At 40.5% G+C, this 22,184-nt stretch overlaps 1 protein-coding gene across 2 annotated transcripts in view; it reads left to right on the top strand.

Moving 5' to 3' along the window:
• Positions 1 to 22,184, top strand: part of LOC125903575 (inositol polyphosphate-5-phosphatase A) — a 165,047-nt gene that overhangs the window by 51,642 nt on the left and 91,221 nt on the right. For both annotated transcript variants that reach the window (XM_049600571.1, XM_049600572.1), the window contains exons 3-4: positions 10,099 to 10,199; positions 10,573 to 10,660. In XM_049600571.1, the coding sequence (XP_049456528.1) occupies positions 10,099 to 10,199; positions 10,573 to 10,660 (189 nt within the window). The remainder of the gene's footprint in view (positions 1 to 10,098; positions 10,200 to 10,572; positions 10,661 to 22,184) is intronic.

Here is a 22,184-nt window from a genome sequence, read left to right as displayed (position 1 = left end):
CAGTAGGATTCACAGCAGCCAAGCAGAATCCCAATGATTTTCTTTCAGCATGGTCCTGCTGATACTGAGTCCCCATCTAGTATTTCAGTTTCGCTAACTGTTACAGCTCCGCATTGTACTTATATTAGGCCTATACCCAAAAGTCTAAATGCTAATTCTTTTCACTTTTTGTAATAATGATACTATATTTATTGTGCATAATTTCCCTTTTTAAGAGTATAAAACTCTCCGACGACATATGTGAGGAATCCGTGTCTAAGCTTTGAGCTTCTTGATCTGATAAACAGTACAGTACATCTGTGGGCTGGCGTACCTAGGGGACATGCTGTCAACACTTATTTTTGTCCTTTATTTATTTATTTTTTTTTTTACAACAGAGACATTTTACATTTTCGAGGGCATTTACCTGCAAATCCACTTCAGAAGACTGGCCTTTGATTTCTGTCTCTAAGGACATCTCTCAACAAAGGAACAAATAGTACAAAAAAATCGAAAAAAAGAAGAAAATTGTCATTGTTTTAATAGCTTTTTCTTTGAGAGAATGTTGAATTGAATGTATTGTTTGAGGTCATTGCCAATGCTAAAGTCACTGAAGCATAATTTCTTACCTGTGAATTTACATTTATGGATATGGAATTTGGCCATTATAGAAATAAGATTAATCGTGTACACAAGTGTTTTTCTGTGTATTATTTTCTAGGTGACCAAACAACATATTTCTTCAAACCAAGGCAAAACGCTCATTAACATTCTTGTGATAAAAGCGGGTTTAATCAGAAATTCTTCACAACTGGACAGTGCCAAAATAAATGCACAACAGTTTCTTCTTGACATGCTGTCAACTTAATGTTTATGCTGCTAACTAGAGGTTGTTATAGCTATGTATAGTCTACAAATACTAGCACGAGTGTTGTGTTAGCGCTGGTTACAACCATCAGCAATTTAAAGGTGCATTGTGTAGAATTTTGTGGCATCTAGTGGTGAGATTGCAGATTGCAACCAACTAAATATCCCTTTACCTTTACTATGGTCGCCTTTAAGGAACATAAAAACCACAAAAAGCCCTCTCCAGAGCCAGTGCTTGTTTTGTCCATTCTGGGCTACTGTGGAAACATGGCAGTACAGCATGGCAGGGCCAGTGGATGAGGATCCCGTCCCTATGTAGATGTGAAGGGCTCATTCTAAGCTAACAAAAGCACAACAAGTCTAAGTTTCAGGTGATCATACACTAATGAAAAAAGTCATAAATATTAGATTCCATTTTTGGCAATAGATCCCCATAAATCCTGCACACTGCACCTTTAACATGTCTGTCCCTTTAATACACTCAGCATTTAGAAGGACCCATAAAGCTGTTAAAAATGTGTTCAACTTGAAAAATGAACGCTACTAAACTAAGCTAACTAACTTCCATCACAAAGTGGAAGATCGTTAGGCGGCTCACCAACGATAGTACTGACTCCTACTCGACGTTGTTTTTAGGGCTGTAGTCAACCAAACAAAAATCTTGGTCGACTAAAGTCGCACATAATCTTCATCTGATCGATTAGTCTTGGGGGAAAAAAAATCTGCACGTTATTTTTACTTCTGCTGTGGTGTGTCTGTCACTCTGCAGTTACACCTCCAAAACGCTAGTCGGCGGCGGTGAAGGACTGTGTTAAGTGCTGTAACTTAATGTTTAGTTCAAATCAAACTTTATTTATATAGTTGATTCAAAACACTCATTAAATAGCCTATGGCATAATAGACAGTTTCAAACACAAGAACACAAACTGGCTTCACTATAAATTGACCTGACATGAACTGACAGACAAACACTTGTCTTTATCTGGACACATTTCCCCCACCAATACAACATGCTAATGTTATTAGCACAAGTCTATGGCATTTTACTTTGTATAAATTAGCCTAGCGTCTAGCAATCTTTTCCTCTTCTCATATAAAACCAGGGACAACAGCAACATGTAACAAAGGTAACGACTCCATTACAACTCACAACATTCACCGACAAAACAACTGTCTTATACTAAACAGGTTTTCCAAACAAATACAACATGCTAATGTTATTAGCGCCAGCCTCTGGCATTTTACATGGTATACATTAGCCTAGCGATGAGCGGAGATTTCCTCTGTTCCTATGAAGCCAGGATAAATCCCGAAGTATAAATCCCTGAAGGATAAATCACTCACACGACTTAAAATGCTATTTTAGTGGAGGCTTTACTGTCTTCACTATTTATTGTTTCTTATCTGTGAAATAAGAGTAAATACATGCTTTGTTTCCACTGAGGGAAATGGTTTCAGCTTACAGACACAGACAGGAGGTCTGCATCACCGCGACGCTGAGCGTGAGGGTGGGCGAGTTCAACTTTCTGTCAGCAACAGGGGTGTTTTGAAAACACCCCCATTTTCACAGGTAACTTAGCCTGTTCCCTCACCGCAGGAAATAATGGATTAATCCTGGAAAGCTGCTGATGTAGCACTTTTCTCCTTATGAAACTAACACAGCGATTATTTGGCCAATGAGAATTTGGTCGGACGAGAGCATAGCGACCAAATAATTGACTAGTCAACCAGGAGACTACAGCCCTAGTTGTTTTGTTCTTGTTATTTCAACACCTGCTGAGTCATTTAAAGCTCCTGCACACTTAGTGTTGTGTTTGTCCCGAGTTACAGAAAGGTTCTGGCTAGTGTTATTTGTCTTTCTGTTATGGGTGCAGTAGTGGTGATGGTGAGTGACAAGATTGTGAAAGCTTTTAGTAACAGGTAGTTCTCTAACCTCAGCAATACTTACATTCCTATGTGATTTGAATCGTGACATGAAGTTACTAACCTTCGTTGTTATGGGGTAACGTATGGAATGTTGAAATTACAGAAGTACACCAGCTGGAACACAGACAAATGATATATATTGATTTCTGCGTAAGAATGAATATTAATTTCAGTTAATGTTTAAATTAGTTTTAATGAATAAGATTTATTAGAATTGAAATAAGATATATGTGACAGCTGAATATTTACATTAAGTAAATACAGGCTGCTTGAATGCGCACTGGTTTCCTCTGGTGTTCTGTACATTGTCCTATAGTGTCTTGTACAGTAGAGAGAGGATTGTCAGTCTGAAACAGTCCTTGTGAATAAAACTACTTATGTTCAAATGCAATTTTTTAACCAGTAGACCGAATAACCTTGACGTTGCGCTAACAAAAACAGTTATGTATGGATAGACAACTGGCGAGTGATTTAATTTGCTAACAAATGTGAAATCAAAGTAGTCATTTTCAGAGGTAACTGTAACGTTTTATATGCATATACAGTTTAACATGGTGGTCTGTCTGACCAGACGTTTCAATTAAACCAAATCTACGGGCAGGGAAACTTAGCAATGTACTGTTGTGGACGGGGGCTGCAACGGAATGTATTATAGTCACCTAAAAATAACCCAACTGAAAAAAATAATTTTCAGTTTAAGTGTGTGATATATTTGGAACATTTTCTCTGCTTTACATTACACTAACAGATTGACGCAGCGGTAGGTCAGCAACGGAGATGTACTGTAGCACCCCTCAGAAGTGTCACAGAATTAGGTGCAAAACAGCCATTGAAAAGAAAAAAAACATCCAGTAAACCAGCTCTGATACAGTTACATACCTGGAACCTGATTGGTAACAATAAACATGTCTGTGTTGCTTCAGGCTTAACCCTACTAGTATTATCCAATTAAAATAAGCCTCTGATGTCTTTGATAGTGATCTCTGAAACTGGTTTGGGACATTCCTATTTTCCAGTTTTAGTAGTTCTTGTTTATTCTCTCAGACCAACTGATTTAAATGTAATGAAAAGGGCCTCATTATGCCAAAATAATTCACCTCATTTGAGATTGTACAGTTAATTACAGAAGTTAGAAAACACAGAGAAGCAAACATCTGCCCTCAGCTGCATGGCTTCCAAACTCTCTGTGTCAGCTTTGCTTTACTCTTCCTTGTAATCATTAATCACTGGCATGCCAAAACATGTTGATTGCCAGGTGATTCCAACCTGTGTGTTTTCTTTCGCACTGAGCTTATTGGATACCACGAGGATAAAGCATATCTGTGTGTGTGTGTGTGTGTGTGTGTGTGTGTGTGTGTGTGTGTGTGTGAGCATGTCCTGGTCACGGCTGTTTAGGAATTCTGTTTGCATTGTGCAGCATGCTTGCGCACTTCAGAGGAAGGTGTCATATCTGCTAATGTGTGTGCAGTGAGAAAGAGGGAAAGTAAAGCATGCATGGAGAGAGGGAGGGAGAGAGAGGTGTGCCCCTGTGCGAACAGGGTAGGCCTGTAGCCTCATGCCAGCTCCGCGCTGCTGCCGGCTGACGTCATGGAAAGAAGCATCAGACTCTGAACTCGGCGCGGCTGGGAACAACCAGCAGTGACGGCTGGAGTTAACTACAATCAGCCATGCTGCGCTAGCTCATCGTGACCCCGCCACACACAATACACTCACTGTGTCTTCTGGGCCGTCAGTTATCTTGCTGGTGGTGTGGTCATGAACTCTTTGGACTATGAAACTATGATTTGTCTTTTGCTGGAAAACTTCAGAGAAAAGCACATTGTGTGTTTGATCAAGTTAAGTGTCAGGACTTCTGCTTTGAGTTGACATGGCAAGCATCCAGAGGCTGTTTCACACAGGAAAACTTTGCTCTCACACCCACGAACCTGAACCAGCACTGTCACTTTCATCATGAAGCAGCATTTTTTCATCAGTTAACATTTTGGAAAACTTGAAATTGGTGTCGCCATTGTAGATTGTGACACCACCCCTCCAACTGAAAAAAAAGAAGTGTGTATTGATGCTCTGACACAACTGTATGCATTCCACATTCAGTCAACTGTTGCTGACTCAGGCTCGTAAGGAAAGAGGTGTCTCATTTTTTTAATGCGTCAGAATGAATCTCTGTAGTTTCACTGCAGCATCCTGGAAAATAAACAGTAAAAGCTGTTAAACTGGCTTTCATTAAGGTGCGACTACAGCAAAGGGCATTGGACTAGTTTGCCTGTTGGTACCTGCAATTTAACAACATTGTTATATGTGTCTGTATGTGTGTACTCTGGCTGTTCTAGCCTTCAGCTCAGTGAACAACACAGCAGATTAAGTTTGTAGCCACTGGGAATTCCTTCAGGAAATAAAATTATTTATTCTAGGACACACCTTGGTCATAGTTCATTGCCATGTTTGTGCCTACTGCTGCAAAACCTTCCACAGTACTCATTCCTTCTTTTCTTTTGATCTGACTCTACTCTTTAACTCATTTTGCACAGGCTGTGTTTTCTGGCCTCCTCATACCAAACATGTTTGGAGCACTTTCGACAAACTGCAGTCTTAACTTGTGTTGATTAGGTTTTTTGGGCAGGTGAGAACAAACTGAGCTTCAGCAAGACGTCTGCAAATGTTAGTTTCCTTTCTAACGGAACTGTGGGGCATTTCTGTAACAATGTAATCTGAATTATTTACAGGAATCTGCCTCTCAATGTAAGGCTTTAGAGGTGTACAGAAACAGATGTTGACATCTGGCCGTCAGCACTTACTCATTTATGTGAAACAAAGCTTGTGCTATTACTCATTCAGCTTTTCTTTTATGTGTTCTTAACGGGTATGAATATCAAAGATGGCGAATTACAGGAAAGCGCGCAGACACTGCCCGCAGGCTTGGTTACAGTTAAGGGTGGGTTATTTTTAACTTTCCTGCTGCAAAAAATAGTTTAATTGTTGGGATCACAAGTTACTCTGTTCAGTGAACAAGCTGTAGGCCCATGGTTAAGTTTTATTGAAGCATGTGGGTCTAAATGAAGAGAAAAAGCACAACTATTGACTATTGAGGCACATGATACATGCAGTAAATTAGGCTTTTTCAAAGTCTTTTCTTCTCATTTCCTTACTTCTCATTCTGGTAAGTCCAATCAAATCCTGTGTCAGGACTCTCACCTTTTCTCAGGATATCCCAGTCATTTACACATAAGCAAAGCAGGGTCATTTGCCTCCGTATGTGTGCACCAGACTGGGTTAAATGAATCCGGTGAAGCTGCTCCTGCAGTATAAACAGTGCTTTGCATTGCACCACACTGAATTGAATAATCCCACAGCCTATTTGCATTGGAAACTTCTCTGGAACATCACAGGCCATTGACAGTGTCCCCACATCCAGTCTTGTGATCTGTAAAATGCTGAGATGTACAGTGTTGAAGGTCATTAGATCACTGATTTCAGCTCACAAGCTCCTCTGATCCCTGTGATTATTTCCCACCTCCAAATAAAAACCATGAAATAGGACTCAGGCTCTCCTGATTAGTCTTCATCAAAGGCCCTCTCTGTCTGATAGATTATCTCTGGTGCACAGTGCCGCTTTTGACCTTTATTCTAGTTTTTGAAGATGACGCAAATTGTTAAAACACACATTAATATTCCTCAGCATAAACAAGAACTAGAATTTGTGGGAACTAAAAGTTTTGTATAGTTTGACTACCTGCAGCCAGTCAGTAAACAGAGTCCTGTGACTCTTGTGACAAGTTGACCTACGTGACAAATGATTTCTTCCTACGTAAAAACACATGAACAGACATGCAGGTTAGGTTAACTGGTGACTCCAAACTGCCTGTAGGTGTGAATGTGAGCATGAATGGTTGTCTGTCTCTATATGTTAGTCCTGTGATAGTCTGGCGACCTGTCCAGGGTGTACCCTGCCTCTCGCCCAATGAAAGCTGGGATAGGCTCCAGCCCCCCACAACCCTCAACAGGACCAAAAATTACCAAAAATGAATGAATGATTACAGTGTGACAGAGCTGATGATATGTGTTATTTAGTTCCGAAAACATTCAAGAGCTTAAAAAATGTAAAAGTCAACCAAATGTCCAGCTGATCATTCACTTAAGTCATCCAGTCAAGTTCTTTAGAAACATTGCTAGCTTGTTAGCATACTTAGCAGCATTTGGGTCTGATTTCTCCAAAAAGCCCCCTGCTACTATTTGAATTGAGTGCACACAGTTGAACTGTCTTCAGCGCTTCCACTTGAGCTGATATGTCAACTACCCGTCCACAGACATTTGAACTGCATTTATCCTTCTCCAAAACTGACAGTTCAACTGACTGAATCTTGTGCTCTTCAACTGACATCATAACTACTTTCATCTTTTACCTGGCAGCTGACATTTTCACTGCATTCGTCACTTTCCCTTTAACTGACATTTAAACTCCTTTTAATGGTTACACTTTGACTGACACATCAAATGCTTTCAAGTCCTCAGCTTTTAACATAAAAAAATTTGAACTCTTCAAACAATGTTCACTGTCAGACGATGCTTCACTCATTGCTCAGGCTTAAACTGAAACTTCTTACATTTTAATTGCTCGTTCAACTCTTTAGTATTTGGATGCCGCTTCAGCTACAACTTCAACTGCTTCAGTGTTTCAATTGTGTCAAATGTTTCAAGTGCACACTTTCAGTAACGAGCACATTTTCAGTTTCTTCAGATGATGAGCTATGACTGAGATTTGTCTTTTAATACATGTGTCACGTGTCACCAGTGGTGAAGTATTCAGGTCTTTACGTAAGTACAAATACCACACTGTTAAAATACACCACTACAAGCAAAATCCTTCATTCACAGCCTTACTTAAGTAAAAGTAAGGAAGTATTATCAGTAGAGTGTACGTGGAGTATATAAAGTAAAAGTAGTCATTGTGCAGTACAATGTTACCTGTCAGTGTACTATTATAAATTATGTTTTTGGAGTAATATTACTGCTGCATTAATGTGTATGTCGCATTTTCCTGCTGTACATGTTTAGGTTATGCCAATTTAAACTCCTTTATATACTCATGGGCACTTTAATCTATAGCAATGCATCATATTCTATAAGATTATCATATGTTTGTAGCATGAGTGTCCTGTAAGAACCACTTTATCCAAAAAAACAATAACAACTCTGCTTTCAGCTTTGTGATGATACATTTTCCAGCTGATCAAAGAGGATTTTCAAAGAGTTAATTTTGCTCAAGAACAGCAACACATCTGGAGATACATGTTTTTTTATTGGACAGAAAGGGGATGAAAACTAATCTGCAAAATAACTAAAGCTGTAGTGTAAATAAAAATAAAAGTAAAAAGAATACTATTTACCTTTGAGATGTAGTGGAGTAAAGGCATAAGTTACAGTACTTGAGTAAGTATACTTAGTTTCATTGCATCATTTTGTGTCATGTGGCTTTCTCTTTGATCAAAATTAAAACAACCAAAACCACAATGATGATAAGAACACATCATTATGATACACAACCAGGAGCATTGTGGATGTTGGCTGTTATCACTGAGTATAGGATTGTGAATTGAGCAGGGCAGTATTTACTTTAACAGGCCTCTTTGCCTCCAGCATACTCACATGCACAGTTTGACAAATATGTTATACAGACAAACGGGAACCTCCTTGGAATTCAAATGAAGCCAAGAATCAGGTCATGGTAAGATGGAAAGAGAAAAAGAAGAGAGGACACACCTCCATATCAAACACATCAGTGTCTGACATCCTTGTGAGGTTGAGAAATGGTCCCATATGGCAGCACTCTGTTAGTCGTGTCAGCACGGCCAGACAGGCTTTTCTCAGCACTGCCATGGCAGCTGTCACTGTCTGGAGGTTGTTTAGAGAGGCCACTACTGTTGTTGCCCATCATAAAATCAAGTTTTATGGATACGATATTTGACGTGTCAATATTTCTGCCACTGCTCGACCCAAATGTCAACAGAATTTCTTCTTAACAGTGGTAGATCTACATGGATATTGGTCACAGGTTTGCTGTTTGCCGAAGTAAAATAAGGTCACTGGTTGATGCTGTTTGATTTTGGGCTGATAGCACTGGTGATTCTGGTAATGAAATTACCACCTGGATGCTGTCTGTTTGCCAACGTAGACCTGAATTTACAGCCTGGAAAGATAAATAGAATGCACTAACACAAGCACTTGCATGCTAGTGTGTGCACACACACCTACACGTCCCTCACGTCACATTCGAGCTTGACATTAGTCGCAGGCTCCTTGAGAGTGTGACCTTTTCCATCGTGAGTTGATAGGTCCACTAATCTTTCCAAGTTTGAGCTGCTGTAGGTCCCCGCTCTTGGGTCATCGGGCTAAGTGACAAGCCATAGGTTGATGGAAAATCCATAGTGTTATTGCCATACATTACTTTTATTTGATTGGACCTGTAGTGAGCATAATGCAACGCCGAGGTGGGGTGCTGGTGAAGTAGCAGGGCTCCGTTCGGGTCCAGGGACTATTTGTCGCTCCTCCAACCCCCCCAGTGCCCAGTGACATTGATGTATGTTCTCTGCCTACCATCCATAGGCCTGACCCTGTGAGTGCTTGTGAGTGCTGTAAATCACTATGTGCTATTGATTTTTCCATTAGAGGTCAGCCACCCTGAACACCTCTGACAGGGTGCTCACAAACACCTCGCTGTGTGTGAGAGGGAGTGTTAAAGGAAAGCAACATGAGGTCATGTGACTCTGGATGGGATAGCTTGCAGGCAGTGAATTTCACCACTTTGACTTTCTATACAATATATAACCACCAATTTGTATTAACATGCATGCAACTTCTTTTTTTCTATACCCGCCTGTATTTGCTGGAGTCTTGCCCACATTCTAATGAGCATTCATATTCCTACAGCACTAAAGTTGTTCTTGGTATAGTGAGTGATGTGCCAGCATGAGCGCTGACGTGTGAGCATCTGTAACACCCTGCTGTACATACATACTGTGTTGCAGGCACATCCCTGATGGGAGACGAAGAGGGGCCGACGTTATGCTTGTGGAACAAGCTCACTAAGTGCCTTCTGCCTACATTAGCGAGGCACTTTGTCTTGTGTAAATATAGTAGCATGTCACAGAGTTGAGTTAGGAAGAATTGTGGAAGCCCAGGCGCCTTGCTCATTTAGGTTTTGCGCTCGAATGAATAATTCAACCTAAAGTTTGTTTATTAGGAGTAAATGGGCTTACTGCGGTGTTGTTACAGCTGTTATGGATGCACTTTACCTCTTTTTTCACCTGTGTTTTCTCTCTATCTTTACAGACAGTACAGTCACACAAGCCTCACTTCTTGGCAGTGCACTGTCAGGAGGTGGGCGGGAAGAATTATGAGGCATCCATGTCACACGTGGATTGTTTTGTGAAGTAAGTATTGGGCTCATAATGTGGTTATTTGCCTGATTGTTCTAATATAAAGGTAATAGCTGAGTAGTTTTCTATGATAAGGAAACACCCCCTCAATGTGGAACATGCAGGAGTTTTAAACTGGGCGGACTACTCCCCCCACTGGTTGCATCAAAGCTGTACTTCAGCACAACAAAAAATGTTTGTTTTTGTTTTTTTAAAAAAAAGATATGCTTTATAGGGAAAAACTTAGACCAGGGTAGTCTTTTTAAATATGGTTCAACTTGAAGAAAACCTGGGTGCTTCTGGATTTGATTGACATTTCCATATATCTGTGTGTGTGTGTGTGTGTGTGTGTGTGTGTGTGTGTGTGTGTGTGTGTTCTGTCCATCAGAGAGCTGTTGTCCAGTGATGCCATGCGAGAGTACAACAGAGCCCGCGTCTACCTCGATGAGAACTACAAATCCCAGGAGCATTTCACAGTAAGTGCTGTTTGATATGATGATGGTGCATTCACATTCTGTGGGAAAGTAAAAACACATTCTTGGAATTTTAAGTGATTTTACTTGAAGCTTACATATGTTACATGGATGTGTTGAATCACACGCTCAGCAATTTAGTTCCATTTTTCAGGTCTGCAGTTTCATTCAAGGTGGATTTTTAGTTTTCTTTCTTGATTCAATCTGTTTCAGAAACCTGGTTTTTATTCAGGAGTGATTAGCCCAAACTTTACACACACAAAATAACATTAGAACCCTTACTGTCATACAACCATAGCACTCAACGTTTAGTGACCGAGTATAAATTGATCACTACAGTTAGCTTACAGCACGAGCACTGATTACAGAATATAATTCCTGCGACACTTGTGAGGTGCCACTAGTTAGCATGCCATTAATAGCTTTCTACAAGTTGTTACATGTAAGTGATTAGTAAAGGGGAAAGTATGTAAATGGACCACAGATGTTTTCGACATAATGCATGCATTTCATGTCATGTTTGGGTTGCTGCTGCACAAAATGTTTCCGAGGGCTGCCATCGGACAGCACTTTGAGCTACAATGTCTTACAAGGTGGTAAATGGAAAGCAGAATGACATATGTATTCAGCACAAAAAGACTCTAAGTTATGTCATATCATTACATTACTACACTTTCAATCTAAATTGTCTTGACGGACCCCGATTTCTCTGAATTCTGATGAATCTAACAAGGAAGGACATCAGACAGTGACACTGCGTCATCACAAAAGTCATTCTGTGTTCACAGCCTCTTAAATTAGGACACTGTGGTGGAACTTTAGCTTGTGGTTGAAATGTGACGTTCTTTCACTGTAGATAAAAGATAAACTCAGAACTGTCACCCACGAAGCGCATGTCAGGTGTGAAACGGCCGAGCTTAACTGTCAGTTGCAGCCAAAGTCTGCAGAAAACGATGACCATGGTGTTTGGTTTTGAATTACTCACAGTGACTTCATAATTTAGAATGCCTCATTTACTGTGGGTATGCATATCAGGATCTGAAGACAGACCACAGACAAGACACAAGAATTGCAAACTGTTATAAGCTGCAGACCTGCAGCTGTTGGCTGATACAAAGAAAACGTGTACAAATAGTTCGTGAGATCTACTCATTGTATTATGCACAAAGAGGTATTGTTTGGAGTAAACGTGAATGAAGCCATGACTTCAATCCCAGTTTAATATACCTGTAACAATATGATGTACAGCAATTTTTTTTTCTCAATGTGTAGTAACAACAGATGGCCACAAGATGACAGTAAATAGCTGGAAATAATTTTGTTGCCAGTGCTCAGATTAAAACTTGTTTTATGTTTTGGGACTGTTTTTTTTATTGATTATCAGGATTTGTAAGCAAATTTTGAATTCTTAAGCATCAGCTCGTATTTACTTTTAGATCTCAAAACTAAGTCTTAATAAAGTTAATTTTTAAAGTCAGATACACTGACCCAACACTCCTTGGCTTAAGTGATAAAACTCAGTCAGTGCAAATATTTGAATCCGTCCAGTTTTTGTGAAAGTATTCAGTCCAATAGTGGGATAATGTGTTGTACACTGTCGTCTGAAAGATGCATATTAATTATTATCATCTTCATATATCATGTTTTTGTTTATCAGATGCCTCAGTAAATAAAACTAACATCTCTGGATTTGATTGCGTTCTGAATTCTGCTTGTGATTTAACTTAAAACTTGGTGGATGACCCTTTTCATTCATTAATATGTTCCACAGCTGAATAGACATTTTGCATTTTGGCCTCTTGGTGGAGCCAGATACTCAAACCTAACCCCAGCAGCAGAGGACTTATCTCTGAAACCATCCGGTGCTTTACAAGGGACATGTATTTAAGTGCAGTTTTATGTCCGATACTTAATTGACAGACTACAGATGGATCAGATGATCATATCTGCATTCCCAGGAGATTATGTAGAGAAAAAGGACTATAGAGTAACACGAGGAGATTGGTCCAAATATGAACTGTGGTCCCATTTTGTGTGTGATCACTGAGTTGTGTGTGTCTTGCTTCTCCTCCATGATTTTGCCGTTATCACCACGCTACGCTGCACCTCCGCAAACGCTCATAAATCACAGCAACCACTGAGTCACATTTGCTCTTTTCAAAAAAATATTACAAACATCGGCCTTCGCAAAATATAATTATCTGTCATTTCATATAAGCGTCGGTAATATCCCGGCATTATGAGCTGTTTATTTAATGGTGTTTGTCTATAGATTAACCTTTTTGTTGTATTTTCATTTTCATCAAATAGAGATGACAGTTTGTGCTTCTCTTTGTGAAGCAGTCAGTGGAAAGGGAAACATCTGATGCGCTTTCTATGATGTTGATATTGAAATCCTGGCAACAGTAAATATGAATAGACTCTCCAGTCTTTCTCACACAGGGCTTGCCATTTAGCTTTGATGACATCACCCATATTTGTTTTCTCAATCTTCGATTTCTTCTCCCCATCGTGCTCTGGGGATAATTGTTTGTTGTCTGCCCCGCCTGTCAATTTTCAGATAATGTAAGTGGGAACACTGTTCTTGGTCCAGAGCTTTCACTTTGTATGAGTGTGTGTTTTTGTTGTCTTTTTGTACGCGGTTATGTGAGTTTCTTTGGAAATAGCCAAGTGAATGTTTTGGATGAGTGGGAGTGTAGTAATGTAGCGAGAGTATGTTAAAGGCCAGTGAGATTGTTTACATGCCTGCCCAGTGTGAGAGTGTGTTTGAACTGTGTTTCTGTTTCAGTGACAGAGAGGAATGTGATTGATAAATGAATGTGTGAAATTCTGTTACATAGGTTTTTTTGTTTTGTTTTTTTACAACTTTGATCAGAGCTGAAAAAAAATTAAAATTATGAGATCGACACAAACTTAATCAGCAAAAAAATCCAAATAATTTCGTAGTCCCAGCTTCTAAGATGTGGCTCTATGTTTGTTTGCTTAGACTTCTAAAATAATAAATTAAACCTATTCTGGTTTTAGAAGGGACAAAACAAGCAATTTGAATATGTGACACTGGGCTCAATTTGGGAAATTCAGGCCTTTTATTTATTTATTTACTTATTATATTTAACTTTTTTCTGATATTTTATGGACAAAAAGATAAATCGAGAAAATGTTCAGCATGTAATAAGCAATGAAAATGATCATTGTTACTGTGCTTAAATCTAAAAAAAAAAAAAAAAAGTTAAAAAATATGAGTATGTATATAGAACAGGTGGACTTTGGTATCTTTGAATAGCATTATTTCAAATACTGATGACATGGATAAACCATATCTCCTTTAAAGTCTTGAAAGTTTGGGATTCTAGAGCCAATCAGAAAAAGAATATGTTATTTAGCAAGGAGCAGTTTTTTTTTTTTTGTTTTTTTTTTTATAAAAAGCAACATATTTCCCCAAACAGGGCTGCAAATAATGAATATTTTCATTGTGGATGAATCTGTGTATTATTTTCATGATTAATCAGTTAGTTGTTTGGCCTACAAAATGTCAGAAAATCGTAAAATATGTTGACCAGTGTTTCCCAAAGGCAAAGATGACGTCCATAAATGTCAAAAGATAATTCAGTTTACTGTGGTGGAGAAATAAAGAAACCTGAAAATATTCACATTTAAGAAGCTGGAATTGGAGAATTTTGACCTTTTTTTCTCTACAAACATACTCAAATAGGTTAATTGATTATCAAATAAGTTCATCATTAATTTGATAGTTGATAACTTATCAATTAATAGATAAGTCAATCCAGCTCTACTCGCAAATTCAACCTGCTGGCACATAATCTAAAATGCGATGTAGAGGTTGAAGGGAGCATTGTCTGTTTACTGTATCTGAATTTCTCTTAATTAAACTGTACTAAAGTCTCGATGTTGTTACTGCTACATGTAACACCTTGATGCTGAATCTGAACAATGAGAAGTGGAGGCGAGCCGGAGCTCCTCCTCTCCTCCCAGAGGAAAGCAGCAGTGATGGGGAAGAGCTTGACTGACACGTCCCCCCTAACGGCTGAGCCCGGGCCTGGTGTTTTACAGCCCTGTTAAGGTATACAGCAGGTAAAATGTCAATTAGGAAGGCCCGCCCTGATAACTCAACTCCCAATCCACTCGTTCTCGGCCATTAATATTTATCGTGGGCCCGGCCCTGGAGCTGCAGCCGGTGTCATCTGGAATGATGTGCGCTAATGTTACCGCTTCCTGACACACACTCGTACTCTGGTGTCTGTACAGCTTAACAGAAACGCCTGCGAGTACCTGCCATGCACAAACACACACCTACCACTGTCACGCGGTCTAATCAAGCTATCCACATACAGACAGTGACACACAGTGGCACACACTCCCTCCTCAGCCCTCAGTTGTTCCAGGGCATTTTAATGGGAAATTAAAGGCATCCCTCACGTCTGTGGTCTGCAGGACAGGAATGAGAGCAGCGACAGAGGATAAATCAGGCTCTGCGGCTTGACAGGACACTGCTGTCTCCTTTTACCTTGTGGTTGTGTGTGTGTGCATGCATGGGTGTGTTTGTATTTGCAACTGCGTTCACCCTGAGGGACAGTGTTATAGTATGCAAGCACTTTGATTTCATTATCTTGAGGTCAGTGTCTTATGTTAGGGCGTACACAGACTGCAAGTGGTTACAGATTTCTAATGAAAAGCAAGTGACAGTCTGGCCTAAATTAATACCTTTAAAGAAGATTTAACCGGATTTAAGTGTGGTTGCAGAGACCACATACAGTAATACTACATTATTTGGAACAAGAGAGATGTAACGATAAGGCCTCGTGAACTTGGTCAGTGGGTCATTTGATTCATTTAATGTCAAATAAGTTGTACTTAACATAAAACCACCAAGGCCTTGTCATTTCTGAAGTACATTCGGATTTGAATGGACATTTACAGTTCATAAACTCCTCTGTGATCATCAGATAACTTGAGAACAAAAGGAGGGCATACAATGGAAGTCTAAGATCAAGTTCCTAATTTGTATGGAGTTGCCAAATTACATCTGATGTGCTTTTCAGGAGAAATGGAAAGCAAGACATACAGGAGCACAAACGAAGGAAAATAGAGAAGAGAAAAAGAACCAAAAACAGCAGAAATCCAAAGCTAATCCATACAAGGCACTACGCAGTGTTTATTAAGATGAAACCAGAGATGTATTTTAAAAATAGAGATAAAGGATAGCATATGGCTGTTCACATATGAAGAATTTAAATAACCCTCTTGGGGAAACCCTGAGAGGTGGGGGAAAAAAGATTTTACCAGAGTAAACTTAAGACTTGTAGCATATCTTTTCTTTTTTCTGCAATTTGAGTAGATTTTTAAAAGCTTTTCCGAATGCCTAATTTCCTTGAGGTTTAAATGGAAGTTTAAACTTAGACCAGTCGACTAGTCTAAATGTAAGGAAACATTCAGAAAATCAGTCAGAATTGAGCACAGTTTAATCCATAAGATGAAAAAACACTGTCTGAAAATTCATACTTTTGAGCCATTTGAAATCATTAATCATTTTTTTCAATAAAAAAGTTTAAATTCTGTTGAAATGTGTGGTACTTTGCTCTGCGCATTATTAACATTGCACATGATCTCACAAAACATGACAACAACTTAATAAATAAAAGTTAACAAATAACATTTATTGGGGGCCATATTCTTTTTGAAAATAAAACTTCAGGAAATTGGTCTGATTATTACAACAGCATTTTCACTGGATGAACACAATCACATAAAATGATAATTTGATATTGAAACTCGTGTTTTTTTTCATCAATGTCTTCTAATCCCATGTGGGTCGTGCTGAATCACTTGCATGACATGGAAATATAAAGATTAGCTAAGTGCACAAGAACAATGATTATGATACGAAGAAATTACTAAATGAGAATCCTCAACTGGACAGAAATATCTTAAGATGCAAAAGGACCCGATTTAGAGTAAGCTTACAGGCTCAGATATTTGCCGGCACTAGAGGAAAAGTTAACTTGTCAGAAGCCTATCATAGATACACAGAGTATAGCGTAGAACAGACCCAGGCTGGTTAAGCAGATACCGCTGACAAGACCCAAGTCCTTATTGACGTGGACTCAAAGGCTGTCCCTTAAAAGAGAAGTCACTGGTTTGGCTGTGGCACAGAGACCACACTAACAGTCCCACAAAATGATTAACAGCATCAGTTAGATGGCTCTGATTTTTGCCTCTCCTGCCCACGCTGCCGTCTGATCCCTGGTCAGTAGAGCAGCCCTGTCAGTAGCTGCCAGCAGCCCTACCTCACTCTGCTCCAGAGGTGAGTCCTTAATTCTCCTCCAGGCAGCGTGCTGTAATGCAATCATCAGTACCGCTCTGCTCGGCCAGGAATTTATGAACACTTAGTGTCCCTCTGTGCTGACAGGGCCTCAGCGTGAGTGTGTTTACGGTATTACCCAGAAATGCGTGTCACTCGCATTTATCGCCTTTTTTTTTTTTTTTTTTTTTTTAACTGCGTCCTATATCACCCTCCTGTTCCATCTTTTTTATGATGAAACAAAACCAGGTTGCATATAGAGATTATATACTTTGCAGAGAAAGTGGGGTCATAGAGGAGGGGTCTCTGTGTACAGTCTGTTGGTTTTACACAAGGAGGTTAACTAGCAGGAGCAGCCCTCCTCCTCCTCCCTCCCACCTCCACCTCTCAGCTCTGTGTTTAAAAAGACCGCAGCAGCCATATAAGCAGGTTAAAATATTGCTAACTAAATCTAACAGAGCTCTTATTTCAATATGGTGAGAAGTACGGCACCGACTGAGGCCACTTGAATGGAGTAGATGTCAGCACGGTAATATGGCCGGGCCATAACTCTCCACGGCCATCACTCATACTCTCAGGGCAGACATAAGTGCATACACACACACACACATATATAGTGACAAAGATGAATAAACACTGACACAAGCACGCACATTGAAACACACACACTCAGGACATGAGGTTGAGCGACAATCAATGAATCTGCCATCAGACGTGAGTTATGAGACCCAAAGAGTGGGCATTCCCTGTGTGAAAATATTTTGACTGAAAATGTAGATATAATTAATAGATTGTGTAAAGAGGTGGAGAAATTGATGTATTTATTACAAGGAGTCAAATCTGAGGGAATTGAGCCTTTTGCCCTCTTGGATCATCGCTGCAGTGGGCATGAGCTGCTCTCATACACACTTAGACATCCACAAACACACACCAAGCCTCTCCTCATAAACAGCGCTCTGATAAAGTGTTTACCAGTGTGTGTGTGTGTGTGTGTGTGTGTGTGTGTGTGTTTGGATGGGATCTAGCCGAGGGGAGCAAATCAGTTGTGTTGGAGGTGGATGTGTTGTTGTCCCGCGGTGGAGGGTGGGTTGTTGTGGTGGTGTTGGTGTGTGCGTGTGTGTGGGGGGGTCTCCAGCCACAGATAATGATGTGATTCCAGCATGAGGCGGGCCGGGTGTACCTCGCCACCGTCCATTATGATGTGCGGCCCCCAGCCACCGAGGGGGCAGAGTGAAGGTGAGCCTGTCATATCGATCTTTTTAGTGCTAAAATATGAGCCACTTTACTCTGCTCCCCGGCGCAGTGATGTGAAAAATAATAACTCGGACCCAAATTAAAAATATTGATCGCTTAGGAGGTGTTGAGAGCAAATAAACACCCTCTGAAGGATTTTTATCCCCCCCCCCCACCCACCTCTTATCCCCCACTCTCCTCCGTCTTGTCCCTCCCCGCCCAGTGAAAGGGCCGGGTCAGGGATGGTGGTGAGCTGAACTGTAAAAATATCACACCATCTTGTTGCTCAGTAGTCTTCATAATAACCACCTACCAGGCTCTTGATGCTCTTTATTGTTCCCAGACACAAATCAACAAGCAACCATCTTTTCAGCTACTCCCTAACACTGATTGATCGGGTTTTGACTCCATAATCTGGCATTAGCTCGGCTCCATTCACGCACACATCCCCTCCACCCCCCCACCGGTCATAATTTTTTTGCACATCCGAGCTTGACTTTTTTATTCCTTCCCCCTGTAACGGATGAGCTGACACGGGGCCATCAAACGGGTGGGAAAACAATTGCCACAAGGTTAATTTTATTGCCTGCTCCATGCATTTGTGAGCAGGCGGGAGGTGTCCTCTGCCCGGGTCCTGATGAATGGCTGCGCCGAGCGGGCAGGAATGAAAATGAGAGGGGAGAGGCCAGGCATGGGGAGCCGGAGTCCCGCCGCTCCCACCTGAAATTGAAATTTTTCTGACACGCTCAAAATTGGTATTCTGATATATAAGAGAGGCGATGTTCCATTTAGTTTGATGATGAAGGCCGTCATGTGTCCCAGTCAATTGCATTTTACGACACCCACTTTACCTCATACATCCGAAGAAGGTTAATATCCACACATCCTAAATGGTGGATGTCAGATTGTCCAGAGTCTGTAGGAAAATAAACTACTTAGTGTATCTAAATGCTGTCGTAATACTTGGCTGTCCTGGTAGCAGCACTATTGATTGTCTACAAGGACGTTTGTTGTGTTTTGGGGCCAAGGCGGGATGAATAGATATTTGATGGAGCGTGGAGAGTGGGGCTCGACCAGCATCTGCATCTCAGTGCTGTGTCAGTGGGGATGAGAGCCAGGCGTCGGGGAGAATCACATGCTGCTTGTTGACATCAGTGAGAGGGGCCGGGGCCGGAGCTGGCGATATCTCCGCTTCCCCTCTTGAGCTGGGTCCTCTCGCTGAAAGCTCACTCCTGTCTGCTGGCTTCAGGCCCTCGCTCTCTTTTATATGTGCGCACACATGTATGTCTGTGTAGCATTACTGATATAAGGCTATCTCTGACCAGCACTTTGCCCATACATATCGATTCTTCCTCCGCCGCTGGCTATAGCTGCTTCATTTGCATGGCTCAGCTGACCCAGGCAGTCAGTGGCCATTATATTCCCATTAGCTAATCTCTCAGCTTTGATTTCCATAATCCTCTGTCTATTGAGAGCCCTCACAGCTCTCACAGTCCCACTCTCCAAGGGGAAAAAAGACCCCCAACCACCCCACCCAGGTCACTTTACTCTCCAAAAATCTGCACAGCAACATGCATCACAAACACGTCAGAACGTGTTTGTGATGTGATGATTTTGATTCTAAATCAAAAATCAACAGAAAATTGTTGCAGGAACAGCGATTCTCCCAGTCTTTTTTTAAATTCATTCCTCCCCTGCCTACTTGCATGCTTCAGACTTAACAACAAAAAAAAACCAAACAACACTTGAAAAAGACAACATAGTGCACTGGTAGCCTTATCGAGCCACTATGGCCACTGCCTGAGTTGGAGATGAAGACTCAGTATGAGTTATGTAAACAATGAATGTGTCACAAACAGAAAAAGTACAGTTTATAGGCTATGCTACAAGCCGGTACCACACGCCACACCTGCTTGAGTTTCCTCATCTGCAAAAAGCCGTCAAGATAACTTATTGCAGGCGAGGAAACTCAAGTTGTTGCTATACGCTGGCTTTTGTTTTTGTTCTTGTTGTTTAGCAGTTTGTTCCCAATGGCTTGTGACACTGTTACTGTTATTACATTTTAAATTGTTTGAAAGTATTACATTAAATCAAATTAAATTTTGCCCTGTGGTAGTCTGGCACTCTGTCCGGGGTGTATCCTTCTTCTCACGCAGAGCATAAGCAGTTATGGAAAATTAATGTATGTTTAAATTTGGCCTTAAAGGAGAATTTGAATGTAAATGACAGTTATTAGGGCATAAAACCTTGATAGTCTGACAATGACATAGCTGTCAGTGCCGGGAAAAAAACTTAAATATGAATGTCAAATTGAATAGTGTGTTAGTTTGGAGTATTGTGACATCCCTAATACACATAATTGCATAGGTAGATGTAAACACTGCAGTTATGATGATCATATGTTTTGTATGTAAAATTGTAATCTGCCATCTAACTTAAGATGGGTGGAGTAAAATATGTAAAGACTCATGGTGGTGACACGAGTATTTATGGGTCAGGAAAAAACTGTTGTAGGCTTCAGACGGTCTGAAGTGCTCCTTTGTATTACAGTCTCTACACTGCAGCTCAGTGAGGAAACACTGGGAAAGACAAAGAGGGAAATTTGTAGCAAAAGAGACTGAAACTTTGGAAGATACCATTAATGATTTGATTTTGATTTGATTTAATTACTAGCTGTTTTAAGTCTTTAAAGAGCTGTGAGAGCTAAATTTTTAAAGGGACAGGGAACCCAAAATTAAAAAATAAAATAAATTCCTCTTACCTGTAGTGCTGAGTTGCTGAGTTGCTGTGAGATGTCTTCCTTATTTCCAATATAATAGCACCAGATTGCACTTGCTTACTTACCGCTCACACCAAAACAATCAAGATTGATAAAAAGCACTACAGGTAATAGAAAAAAAATATGCGTTTATGGTTTGGGGGGTGAACTGTCCCTTTAAGCAAGTGAAGACAACATTTGAACAGGCAGCAGTGAGCTATTTCACTGAGCTGAAGTGTCTCTTACACTGTCAGTGTTTTTCTCTCTTATTTAGACAAGTGTGTTTAACCCACTCGGCTGAAAAGAAATCACTAGTGCGATCCACTAACGTTTGCCAATAGGATACAGCGATGTGGATTAGCTACCTAAAGCTAAAACATTCACCTCCCACATCTCCATCCCAGGGGCATCCTCCCCTGGAAGAGACATCCAGCGTGCCAGGCCAGATTGACCTTAATCACCCTCAGCAGAGTTCTCTCGCAGCGATTGCTCACATTGATCAAAGAGGACCTACCACCTATCGCCCACTCTCCACCCTTGACACCCCCTCCTCTCCAAATGAGCTGATAATTAATAAGGGCTGGCTCTGCAAACACCAGTCAACAGACAGGGTGATGGATCGGACAGCTTGGATGCAAACCAATACGATGCCAAGCTTTTCTCCGGCCCCTGGGCGTCCTTTACCCCGCATGATCAGGCATGCACAGGAGCACCCACCCTGCTAATTAAATACCCACAGGTTGCCCTTGTTTTTCAGTAGGGATGCTTTCTATCTGTTCACTATTGGCATGTATTTAATAATTCATGGGGCTGCAGCACTGAGGACGGTGCGTAGGCTTTGTGTTGCACTGTTGCAGACTTTGGGATAAAGTCAGCTAGATTTCAGAGGTTTAATAGTAGAGATGTTCTAGTGCCTTCTCTTTCTTCCCAGTACCGATTCCAATACCTGAACTTGCATATCAGCCAATATTGCGTTACTGATCTAATACTGTTGTGTTAAAAAAATTAAACAGCTGTGCACTACTAACAATGTATGAATGTTAAATAATTACAGTCATTGCTGTATTGCATGGCTCAGGTTAAACTAAAACATGAACAAATACATACATATAATGAATGCTGTAGGAATGACCAAATTGATGCTTATTATTTTCCTAACGTTACACTATTCATACATTCATTCATTTTCAGTAAACACTTATCCTGTTCGAGGTTGC

Source organism: Epinephelus fuscoguttatus, linkage group LG16 (assembly GCF_011397635.1).
Source record: "Epinephelus fuscoguttatus linkage group LG16, E.fuscoguttatus.final_Chr_v1".
In the NCBI taxonomy this organism is placed as follows: domain Eukaryota; kingdom Metazoa; phylum Chordata; class Actinopteri; order Perciformes; family Serranidae; genus Epinephelus; species Epinephelus fuscoguttatus.
Note: the sequence above shows the minus strand (reverse complement) of the source record. Positions and strands in the feature narration are given on the sequence as shown.